The sequence below is a fragment of the Megascapheus bottae genome, chromosome 18 (assembly GCF_031878675.1).
Source record: "Megascapheus bottae isolate mThoBot1 chromosome 18, mThoBot2.hap1, whole genome shotgun sequence".
NCBI lineage: Eukaryota > Metazoa > Chordata > Mammalia > Rodentia > Geomyidae > Megascapheus > Megascapheus bottae.
Genome location: NC_143526.1, coordinates 35,295,972 through 35,308,665, shown reverse-complemented (window position 1 = coordinate 35,308,665; position 12,694 = coordinate 35,295,972). Strand labels below are relative to the sequence as shown.

Here is a 12,694-nt window from a genome sequence, read left to right as displayed (position 1 = left end):
GTAGAGCACCGGCCTTGAGCAAAAGCAGCTCAGGAACAGTACCCAGGCCCAGAGTTCAAGCACCAGGACTAGAAAACAAAATTTTCTCTTAATGTCAACTTTTTGTACTTCAAGTAATCCTCTAGAAAGTGTGCTGGGCAGTCATTAACCAGCATTCCAGCAAGATTCAAGTCTTTATACTGCTGATGACTTCCAAGGAACCATTAAGGTGACCAGGTCAGTGTTTGGGGTAAGCTCAGACAATACCAGCTATGTTGACACCTGACCTGCTGGTTCTCTAGAGAAAAGTAAACCATTATAGCAGAAGAGTGTTACCTAGAGAAGCCATTTTCCTTCTCCTTCTTTATTTTTGCATCCCCAGAGGCTCTAATCTGAAAGATAAAACAGAAACTGATTAGTACACTTCAAAAATGATTAAACATGAAACCTCTCAGCTATTTGGGAATATTTAACATCAGCCCTTAGAGCATACTGATCTTAGGTTAGCTCTTCTCGTCAATAAAACTGAGTAAGTGAACTATGGAACTTAATGTCTTTTCAAAACTTATTTCAGATAACAACTTTTTTTTTTTGACCAGTCCTGGGGCTTGAACTCAGGGCCTGTGCAGTGTCATTGGGCTTTTTCAAGGGTAGCATACTCTAGCACTTCAGCCACAACACCACTTCCAGCTTTTTCTGTGTATGTAGAACCAAGCAATCGAACCTAGGGCTTCATGCATGCCAGGCAAGCACTGGGCCATACTTCTGGCCCCAATTATTATTATTTTTAGTCAGTCACAGAGCCTGAATTCAGGGCTTTAACTCTGTCCCTGAGTTTTTTCACTCAAGGCTAAACAACATTGCTAGCTCCTGACCCTGGCCTGCCAACATTTTAATCTTTAGTGGTAATACCCATTTCCTCAATTGATACATTCACCAAGAATGTGCCTCTGGCCATGGAGGGGGGGGGCAAACAGAAAGACATAAAAGCCAAAATCAAAATAGTCTACTCTCCTGCTTCTTTAATTTAGGCATTCTTTTTCCCTCCTCTAAACCTCCACTTTTAGTATTGTGAGATATTGTAGGTTTTTCAAAAATCTATGTACATACTTTTGGAAGGATTCAAAATATAATAAAGTAGTTATTTCAGGAAATGATGGGAAACAAGAAATCAGAGGTAAAAAGAGGAGATGTCTTCATCTTTTTGCCTATTTCATATGTCTGAATTTAGCCATTACCAAAATTGTTTTTTCAAAAAGTGAAATCTTTCACTCAAAAGAAAACTAACAAAGTTTTAGGCTATCTTCCAAAAAACAGTTACTTTTCCTCAATAAAGAAAACTGACATTTTAAAAAACTATATTTTCCACTTACACACTGGTAACACAGAGTAAATAAATACAGAATCATTATGGACAGATTTTTACTGTGAGAAAAACAGTGATAACTCATTCTTTATGCTCTAAAGCCATGGTCTAACCATGAAACAATGGTAATTCTACCATCCACTTTAAAAAGTAAGCAAAATGAAAGTATACTTTACATGCCCTTTTCCACTATTGGGAAGTTGTGTACCTTTTCCTCCTTTCGCTTTTCCTTGTCTCTATCTTTGTGTTTGTCTTTATGCTTTTCTGAGCTTCCATCTTTGTGTTTGGTTTTCTCCTTGTCTTTGTGTTTCTTTTCAGAATCTTTATGTTCACTGTGAAAAATAAGACATAAAGTTTGGTTAACCTAAAGATTACAAGCTCAGCTCATAGACATAATGAGGTAACATGAACTATGGAAATTTAGGGACAAATTGTTGTAAGTACATATGATGAAAATACACTGTAGATATACATACAAATATAATAGTAAATCCCACTAAAAACTCTAAAAAAATGAGAGGGGGAACAAACAGTAATCTAAGGGATGAATATAATTAAAGTGCCTTATATACATGAATATAAATGTCACTGTGAAAACCCTTTGTATCCTACATACCTTAAAAAAATGTTAAAAAAGAAAACAATGGTTAAAAGAATCAAGTCAAGCACTGGAACTCAAAGGCACAGGCAAAAGATTCCTGAACAGGGCCGGGAGTTTGGCCTAGTGGTAGAGTGCCTGCCTAGCATGCATGAAGACCCGGGTTCGATTCCTCGGTACCACATACATAGAAAAAAGCCGGAAGTGGTGCTGAGGCTCAAGTGGTAGAGTGCTAGCCTTGAGAAAGTCCAAGGACAGTGCTCAGGCCCTGAGCTCAAGCCCAGGACTAGCAAAAAAAAAAAAAAAAAAAAAAAAAAACATTCCTGAACAGAATCCCAGGGTCACAACAGATTGGAGAGAGACTCGATAAATGGGACTACCTAAAAATAAAGTTTCTGTACAGATAAAAACATAGTCGCAAAAGTAGAGAGACAGTCAACCAACTGGGAAAAGATATTCACCAACAATACATCTGACAAATGCTTAATATCCAGTATCTACAGGGAACTCAAGAAGCTAATCCCCCCAAAACCCAATAAAGCATTCACTAAATGGGCAAGGGAACTAAAGAGAGACTTATCAGAAGAAGAGATTAAAATGGCAGAAAAGCATATGAGAAAATGTTCATCATCTATGGTCATAAAGGAAATGCAAATAAAAACAACCCTAAGATACCACTTTACCCCAACAAGAATGGCCAAGATTTTGAACTCAGACAATGACAGATGCTGGTTGCTGGTGGGGTTGTGGAGAAAAAGGAACCCTACTACACTGCTGGTGGGAATGCATACTAGTTCAGCCACTCTGGAAAGCAGTGTGGAGGTTTCTTAAAGCACTGAAAATAGACCTTCCCTATGATCCCGCCATACCACTTCTGGGCATCTATCCTGAACATCATGACCCAAGATATGATAAGGACACCTGCTCAGCTATGTTCATCTCTGCACTATTAACAATAGCCAGACGATAGAAACAATGCAGATGCCCTACTGCAGATGAATGGATACAGAAAATGTGGCATATATACACAATGGAATTCTACATAGCCAACAGACAAGATAAAATAATGGCATTTGCAGGGAAGTGGATGAATCTAAAGTGAATCATGTTGAGTGAGACAAGTCAAGACCTAAGTATCAAAAGGCACATGGTATCCTTAATATGTGGCTATTAAATCCAAAGAGTACAAGAGCGAGGACTCAATAACTGCATACCCAAAGCTATGGACATGGTAATGGAAATATAAACATAACTATATATACATAAAAACCTATGACTCTATAGACATAATATTTTATTTCATAAATTAATGTTTCTATGACATACAAACCCTTAGCCTAATTGTGATTAAGTTCTAAATACTAAGTCCCAGTGATTGTACATAGAGATTCCCTCCTTGAACACTTGTTTGTTAAACTTGTCATTTAAAATATGATGTAAAAATCAACGTTAATAAATTCTTTAAAAAAAAAAAAAGATTCAAGTCAAGGACCAGATATCTTCCCTTCTCTCCTTCTTGTTCTCTTCTACCTCACATTCTTGTTTGATATTCTTATTTTTATAAAATGACAGAAGAACCAGAGAAAATAGTTACTTTAAGCACACCAGGATACTTCAAGTAAACCAAATACGTACAAAGCCCTACAGTTCAAATCTTGGTACTATCAAAAGAAAAAAAGAAACCAGGTGTGGTGGCTCCTAGCTACTCAGGAGGCTGAAATCTGAGGATCATGGTTCAAAGCCAGCCCGGGCACTAAAGAATGTGAGACTCTTATCTCCAATTAACCACTAGAAGACTGGAAATGGGGCTGTGGCTCAAGGGGTAGGGCTGTAGCCTTCAGCTGAAAAGCTCAGGGACAGCACCCAGGCCTAGAGTTCAAACCCCATGACCTCCCCCTCCTCCCAAAAAACCAAAACAAAACAATAAAAGCTCCATTTTTGGTATTCACTAAAAATGTATTTGGTATTAGCCAGCATTGTGAAATGTGTAACTCAACACAGTGGATGTTTCCTTCAAACCTTCAAGAGTTAAGTCCCCTTAACAGAGAAATGCCAATCACTTCTAGATGAGGCTCTAAGAAAAGACCCATTTCAAAGGAGACAAATTCTATGTTAAATGCTGCAAGTTTTGCTTTTAAGGAGGTATCTGTAGCAGTATACGTGTGTGCATGCACACACACATACTGCTCCCTTAGAAAGAAAACTATGTAAGGCAAGAACCATTAAAAATCATCATACCTTTGTTTTTTGTTTGTTTGTGGTTTTGCTTGCCAGTCGTGGGACTTGAACTCAGGGTCTGGGCACTGTCTTTGGACACACTTTCTGCCCAAAGATAGTGCTCTGCTACTTGAGCCACCCAGCCTTTTCTGTATACGTGGTACCCAGGAATTGAGCTAGGGCTTTGTGCATGCTAGGCGAGCACCCTACCTCTAGGCTACGCTCCCAGCCTTCATCGTACCTTTTTGTGCTAAGTTTTCACTGTTGGAAATTTCTCTTAGGGACACAACATTACATATAAAGACATTTGTTCTGGCACTTTCTATAGGAACCAAAAAGGAAACAAACACATAAATAAAACCCCAAGGAACTGGAATCTAAATGATTAATAAAGGGCAATTGTGTTTTTAACATAATATATAATTAATTGTACTATAATTTGAGTACCTCAAATAAATGGAAAATATGGTAGACATGGAAAATAGTATTATGAAATGACTGTAACTTTTTTAAAACATGCAAGTAGCTGGGCACTGGTGGCTCATGTCTGTAATCCCAGTTACTCAGGAAGCTGAGATCTGAAAGTTGAGGTTAGAAGAGAGGCCAGGCAAACAAATCAGACAGTAGCTAGGATTACAGACATGATCCACCAACACCCAGCTGAAAGTGTTCTTACAAGTTTTCTGCTGAAGTATAATGTTTATCAAAAGATTTATCTTATACTTAACTTAAAAACAACACCACCAAAAATCACAGCGAATCACCATTTTCATTATAACACACATATAATTCTAAGTACAGTTTTGATAATACCACAATGTTTGAGCTTACTATTCTATCATAAAAACACTGTAGTTGTTCCATTAATTGTATAAGGAGGGCTTTTCTTCCAACATTTCCACACATGTATACAATGTATCGGATAAACTACCTCTTCTATTACTCTACCTTATGCTAACTCCCCTTAGAATAATTTCAACAGACTTTACTATTCTATTTTTATTTTTATTTCTTATTTTTTGGCCAGTCCTAGGCCTTGAGCTCAGGGCCTGAGCACTGTCCATGGGCTTTCTCAAGGCTAGAACTCTACCACTTGAGTCACAGCACTATTTCTTGCTTTTTCCTATGTATATGGTACTGAGGATTGAACCTGGGTCTTCATGCATGTTAGGCAAGCACTCTACCACTAGGCCAAACTCCCAGCCCCACTACTATTCTATTTTTATACAGACAAATATCCATTCCCATTTAGCTCCTTTCTTTTTTTTTTTTTTTTTTTTTTTTGCCAGTCCTGGGCTTGAGCTCAGGGCCTGAGCACTGTCCTTGGACTTTCTCAAGGCTAGAGCTCTACCACTTGAGCCTCAGCACCACTTCCGGCTTTTTTCTATGTATGTGGTACCGAGGAATCGAACCCGGGTCTTCATGCATGCTAGGCAAGCACTTTAACCACTAGGCCAAACTCCCGGCCCCTTACTTCCAGCTTTTTCTATGTATGTGGTACTGAGTAATTGAACATGGGTCTTCGTGCACGCTAGGCAAGCACTCTACCACTAGACCAAACTCCCAGCCCCTCATTTTACCTCTTGTTAGATCTTCCTCTCCCATAACAAAGTCTATTTTACTTTCCTGTCATTCATTTTTGTTGTTTTGGGATGTTTTAATAAACCAAAAGATTTTACCATGGAATTTTCAGATATGCATACATTACATTTTATTCAGAGTATTTCCTATACCTCAATTAATCAGAAGTTTTCATTGAGATTCCTAATGCTGTCTTCATATGGTTTAAGTGGTAGAGTGATTACCTCGCAAGCACAAGACAGTTCAAACCCCAGTACCACCGAAGTAAACAAAAGACAGGAAAAACACACAAAACCAAACCCATTAGAGGCCTTAAATATTTAATATAAATGATTGTTTCACAGCCCTAAGTTCAGGAACACCTTCAGAATGCTCCACCTTCACATTACCTCTCCTGCCTCTGTCATCCTTTCCCTTTATGTGTGTAGGGAAGGGGGGTCACAGTACTAAGAAATGAACCCAAGGCCTCTAGGCAAAGGCTCTACCACTTGAGAGATGTGTATTATTGCTTTTGATATAGGGTCTCACTAACTCTGCCTAGAACTTGTGATCCTCTGGCCTCCACATCCAAAGTAGTTGGGATTACATAGGCTACCACATTAGGCCTTGGTTCTCTTTCATTTTAGAAAACAGTAAGACTTTTAATCTGTTTCACTGGGAAACTGGCAATAGGACACTCAATACATTCCTCTGGTTTTCAGTTTTATTCTTCATTTTGACCAAAGCTAAGGTAAAGGGAATCTATGAGTAACAAGGCTGTGAAGTCAGTATCTAGGAAACCAGCCAATCTAACTCAAAAACTCAGTTAATTTTTCTTATCTGCTGACCAGAGAGAGATCTATGGTTCAGGAACATCTGTACAGTTGTAACACCTGCTGGGGTAGTGGCTTCCATTTGGTGGTCATAATCACAAAGACCTACAATCAACCTGATTTTCCAAAGGAACTTACTTCCTCTATTCCCAAATTTAATTTTCAGTTAGTTGCGTTCAAGATGATCTAATGCAGAATAGCTGTGGTACAAGGCATTTCTACTGGAGGAAATGCTTTAGAAATGTGTGTCTAAGAAGCCCTACTATGTTGGGCGTTGGTGGCTCACACCTGTAATCCTAGCTACTCAGGAGGCTGAGATCGGAGGATGGCAGTTCAAAGCCAACCCCATCAGGAAAGTCTGTGAAACTCATATCTCCAAATAACCACCAGAAATACCAGAAGTGGCGCTGTGGCTCAAGTGGTACAGCAGTAGGTAGCTTTGAGTTGAAGAGCTCAAGGACAGTGCCCAGGCTCAGAATGCAAGCTCCTCGACAAAAAAAAAAAAAAAAAAAAAAAAAAAAAGCCCTACTAAGCCGTGGAGCATATTTTTGCCTCTACTTCTCAGAAGCTGTTCCTGTCCCAACCTTCAGAACAGTAAGCAAGTACTGAGGGGCTCAAATGGCTATATACTACCCCACACTCACAGGAATGACAGGAATGCAGGCAAGTGTGCCTATTTCCCAGGCCCCCCACCCTCCATTTTTTCTTTAGAAACTACCCAAAAGAAGTAGCAAAAGCACTAAGGAATAGAGTCCTGTGAAATGCAGTGTGTCTAAGGCTGAACCATGAAGCCAGAAGTAGGATTTAGACAATGGTAGGAAGTGAAGCCAGAACAGTATCAGGCTGACATTTTTTTCTTCCTTCCCTCCCAAACTTCCTTTTTGTCTTTTGGCAGAACCTGTTATGTATAGCTCAGGTGGGTCTGGAATCCATAATCCTCCTACCTGTCTTCTCTGGGTTTGATTATAATTATAGACTTCTATCGTCACTGTGTTTTTTTTCCAAAAGGCTTGAGACTAGTTTGACTTCCATGGTGGCTTGAAGCACTATACCTTTCCACTGATCATGAGATAGAAAATCCGACTAATGTGGAAGAGAAGTTCATGTGCTATTTGCCAGTTTTAAACATTTTTTTTGGGGGGGGGGGGCTCATGGGGCTTGAACTCTGGGGCCTGGATGCTGTCCCTGAACTCTTCAGCTCAAGGATACCACCCTACCCTTGAGCCCCATTTTCTAGAGATTAATTGGAGATAAGAGTCTCATGGCTTTATAGTGCCTGGGCCAGCTTTGAACCTCCATCTTCAGATCTCAGCCTCCTGAGTAACTAGGTATGAGCCATCGCCAGGTCTTGACAGATCAATATAGATCCTGCTACCTTTCCCATATACAACGGGTACAGTATAGCAAAGTCACAAAACTAATTCCAAATACAACTGAAAGCTACAGAAAAGTTGACTATATACTGAATGTAAGTGGGACTAAATAAAAAGAAGCAGAAGAGGGGCCAGGAGTTTGGCCTAGTGGTAGAGTGCTTGCCTAGCATGCACAAAGACCAGGGTTCGATTCCTCGGTATCACATACGTAGCAAAAAGCCAGAAGTGGTGCTGTGGTTCAAGTGGTAAAGCCTTGAGAAAATCCAGGGATAGTGCTCAGACCCTGAGCCCAAGCCCAGGACTGGCAAAAAAAAAAAAAAAAAAAGCAGAAGACAGACATCAACCACAGTGAGAGGAAGGAGGGAGGAGGCTGATCCCTTGACTCAGGACTGTCTGTCTAGGAATAAGATTCCACAACAGAGACTGGATAAATAATTTAGTACTAAAGAGAACAAATGGAGCCGGGCTCCAGTGACTCACTAATCCTAGCTACTCAGGAGGCTGAGGTCTGAGGATCACGGTTCAAAGCCAGCCTGGGCACTAAAGTCTGTGCGATTCATCTCCAATTAACCACCACAAAATGGGTAGTGGAGCTATGGCTCAAGTGGTAGAGCGTTAGCCTTGGGCTAAAGCCTCAGGGATAGTGGCCAGGCTGAGTTCAAGCCCTGCAACCAACAACAACAAAAAGAGAGAACAAATGGAGAAGATTCAAAGCTACCTCATCCATCATATGCATGAAATAAGTAAATTCTACTAACAACAATAATGGGAAAAAATAGGCCGTACTAGATTTTTAAAGTAACAGTGGAGAGATGGTTGGGCTGTCTCTAAGGAGTGACTTGTTGGATAAGCAGATAACAGGACAGGCAAGTGTATAAGGCATTTAGGCAGGAGAAACATGAGAGAAAAAGGAAATCAAGCTTAGCAATAAAAAAAAAAAAACAGGAAGGAAAAGTATTTCCCTTCTGCACTGGAAAAAACTGATTATTTCTTCAAGAAAAAAGAAAAAAAATGAATCTGATATTTTAGGAACCAAGAATGATAGCTATGGGACACCCTATTTTCTCAACCAAAAATGAAAATTTACACTTAGGCAGTCCTGTGCCATGTATCTGACAGTTCTTTTCCTTCCTAAACAAAGTAAAAATGGAAGTATTATTAGAGGAAGTAAGACGACTTTGTCTTCTGAGAATAGGATCTGCCCACTCCTCAAAGGCAGCACACACCCCTTTTTAGATCAAGCCAAGTGAATCACAGGGTATCCTGAGAGATAGCTGAGTAAGCTTCAAAACTGCAGAGGAAAGTAATTAACAACTAAAGCTTAACTCATCTTATTTTTAAAAAGAAAAAAGAGTACCAGGTACCTTCAAAGTATCTCTGTAAACACAGTACCACAGGCAGTTTCCAAAAACCTTCCAAGTAAAGGTTTTTTAACATGCACCCTTCATTATAGGTCACTACAAAAAATTACAAGGACTGTTTTTGTTTTTTTCAGTCCTAGGCCTTGAACTCAGGGCCTGAGCACTATCCTTGGGCTTTCTCAGGGCTAGAGCTCTACCACGTGAGCCACAGCACCACTTCTACCTTTTTTCTATGTATATGGTAGCAAGGAATCGCATGCTAAGCAAATACTTTATCACTAGGCCAAACTCCCGACCCCACAAGGACTGTTTTAATTACAGTAGTCCCCTCCTAGATATGTTCTAGGATCTTAGTAGACACTTGAGAATAGATAGTACTGAACCCTATATAGACCATGTTTTCTCCTAGGTAAGAATACCTATGATAAGTCTGGGAATGTGGTTTAGTAGAATGCTCGCCTAGCAAGCATGAAGTTCTGAGTTCGATTCTTCAGTACCACATGAAAACAGAAAAAAGCTGGAAATGGTGCTGTGACTCAAGTGGTACAGTACTAGTCTTAAGCAAAAGAAGCACAGGGACTCAGGGACTGTGCCTAGGCGCTAAGGACTAGCAAAAAAAAAAAAAGAATTTAGCTACAGCACTGGGTAGCGAAATCTCAACATCTATAAATACCTTTTATAGTTTTCTCTTAAACTACTGTTTTGGCCTTATTTTTCACTCTATCACCTTTATGTAATTCAGGCATCCATGGATTCCTCCCAAAGCAAACCTAGGTCTTGAACCTAGGGCCTTGAATATGCTAGGCAAGTGTTCTCCCACTTGTGCTATGCTCCTACTTTGTGTGCCCTTCTTTCTTTTTTCCTTCTGTCTTTGGGAGAGGGTCTCACTATCTTAGGCTAGTTTTCAACTCTTGATCTTCTCTCTTGGCCTCCCAAGTGATGGGATTAAATTTACATCACCATGCCCTAGCAGCAATGATCCTATTTATAGTCATTATCTTTTCTTGTCAAGACCATTAACCATATGATTTTTTTTTTGTAGTATTAAGAGTTTGAACAGGGGCTGGGAATGTGACTTAATGTGCTTGCCTAGCATGCATGAAACCCTGGGTTCAATTCCTCAGAACCACATAAATAAAAAAAATCCAAAAGTGGGGGGTGTGGGGGGGGAGGGAAACGGGTACCAAGACATGTGAAAGGGTATCAATGTATGTGAATTAATGCACCTTCTATCTGGCAAATATCATGTAACCCTTTTACTAATTACAATAAAAAAATAAAGCAAAAACAAAAACAAAAACAAAACAAAAAAAAATAGTAATATTAAAAAAAAAAAATCCAAAAGTGGCACTGTGGCTCAAGTAGTAGAGTGATAGCCTTAAACTCTACAGAGAGGCTCGGGGACACAGACTAGGCTCTCAGTTCAAGCCCCAGGCTTGGAAAAAAAAAAAAAAAAAAAAGATTTGAACTGAGGGCCTCATGTGTACCAAGCACATTCTCTTACTGCTTAAGCCCTGTTTTCTACTGGGTAATTTTAAGGTAAGCTCTTACTTCTTACCTAGGCATAAACCTGGGCACAGTGCATCTATGTCAGGCCTTCCATCAGTGCTAGGATCATAGGCTCACACTACTATGTCCAGCTTTCCACTGAGGTCTTACAAACTTTTCTGCCCTAGCTGGCCTCAAATTATGCTTCTGCCAAAGGCTCTCAAATAGCCAAATTACAAGTATAAGCCAAGTATCAGTCAGCCAAATTCTTAACCACTTTTAATGGTTAGCTCAAATGTTGTATTAAAAAATGACTACAGGTCACATTACAAAAAGGCTAGAAATAACTGAAAATATCAATTTTCCAAAGTAGATAATTAACTACTAAGATGGATTTGACTACCAGAACTGACAGGTCCAATTTATCTACTTAATGTTCTATTAGGTTTTATGGTAATTATCATTATTAGCACCATCATTATCCTAATTATTGGGTCTGCTTCTATTTCTGATATGCTATCATGTACCTAAACAAATCTGAAAGTTTGCCAAGGTAGGTATTATCAACAGTTGATCAAAGAAGAAAATGAGACTGAAAGACATTAAGTCGGCTGGATTAAAACACAGAATTTGGCCTTTCAACTTCTATTTCAATATGTCTTCAAGTATCTCACTCCCACAGTATTGGCAGCAGTTTCAAGTTTCTTCATTTCTATACCTAAAACTCACTACTCATGTTAATTGTTCACGGCAATACAGAAATGCAAACATATGAAGACCTCACAAAGAAGGAGTAAATATCCTTTTAGAAAAAATTGCTACACTGAGAACTGGATGCCTAGTTGAAGTGCATTATTCAAAAATTCTATATTTTCTCAATTCAGGATCTGAAAGTTATTAAGATAAAGCAAAAGCCAGGCTGGGAGTTTGGCCTAGTGGTAGAGTGCTTGCCTAGCATGCACGAAGACCCAGGTTCAATTCCTCAGTACCACATACATAGACAAAAGCCAGAAGTAGAGCTGTGACTCAAGTGGTAGAGCTCTAGCCTTGAGAAAGCCCAACGACAATGCTCAGGCCCTAAGTTTAAGGCCCAGGACTGGCAAAAAAAAAAAAAAAAAGCAAAAGCCAGAAGCATTCTGATTTTGAGATTTTTCTCATACTCACCGTATCAATGCCAATAGGCTGATAAATTATTTCCATTGCTTTTGCATATACAGAAGGAAGAATTTGAACTCTGAGCTTCATACTTGCTAGGCAGGAAGGCAAGGCTAGATGCTCTACCATTTGAGGATCATATATCAGTCCTTTTTGCTTTAGTTTTTTTGAGTTTTTTTTTCCAGATCTGATCTGATTTTTAAAAACCTAAGATGCCTTGAGCACACATACAAAGGAGTAGTACTTATACTTGGACAGTTTAGCCGCACAGTGCACTTTTTCTTATTGAGGGTCTGTTTGGGTTTGGTTTTATCCCCTGAAAGAAATAATGTAGTGGAGACTCAGGAACCTAGCCTCTCTTTATTCAGCTACTACATTGCTGTGTGACTTTTGGACACATGACTTCAGAGTCCTATCACACAAAGAGGAAACCAAATACATGATCTTCAATATCTGTTCCTTTGTTTTTCACCTTGAGTGAAAACAATAAATAGGAAGCAAATAAACCAGGCAGAACATTATGAGGACTGAGGTCCACACCCTGAGAGGCAAAAAGGCTGCTTGCTGGCCCTTCTATCTGCTGACCTTCCATGTCTGTGTAGTTCTGCTATTGCATGGTAACAAGCCTTTTGGACTTGAGTCCCAATGTCCCAAATGATTGGCAGAGAAGCAAGGAACCCAGAAACCACATCAGAAACACTTTCTTCCTCATGGAGACAGATGATCCAAAGATAACAGCCAGGAAGTTAGCTAGATCTGATCGG

The 12,694-nt window shown here is 39.5% G+C and overlaps 1 protein-coding gene across 1 annotated transcript in view; it reads right to left on the bottom strand.

Annotated features, from left to right (window-relative positions):
* Top1 (DNA topoisomerase I) overlaps positions 1–12,694 on the bottom strand; it is a 145,035-nt gene that overhangs the window by 41,496 nt on the left and 90,845 nt on the right. Inside the window, exons 8-9 of the mRNA XM_090352715.1 lie at positions 1,554–1,677; positions 316–371 (exon numbers count right to left, since the gene is read on the bottom strand). Coding sequence (XP_090208841.1) covers positions 316–371; positions 1,554–1,677 — 180 coding nt within the window. The remainder of the gene's footprint in view (positions 1–315; positions 372–1,553; positions 1,678–12,694) is intronic.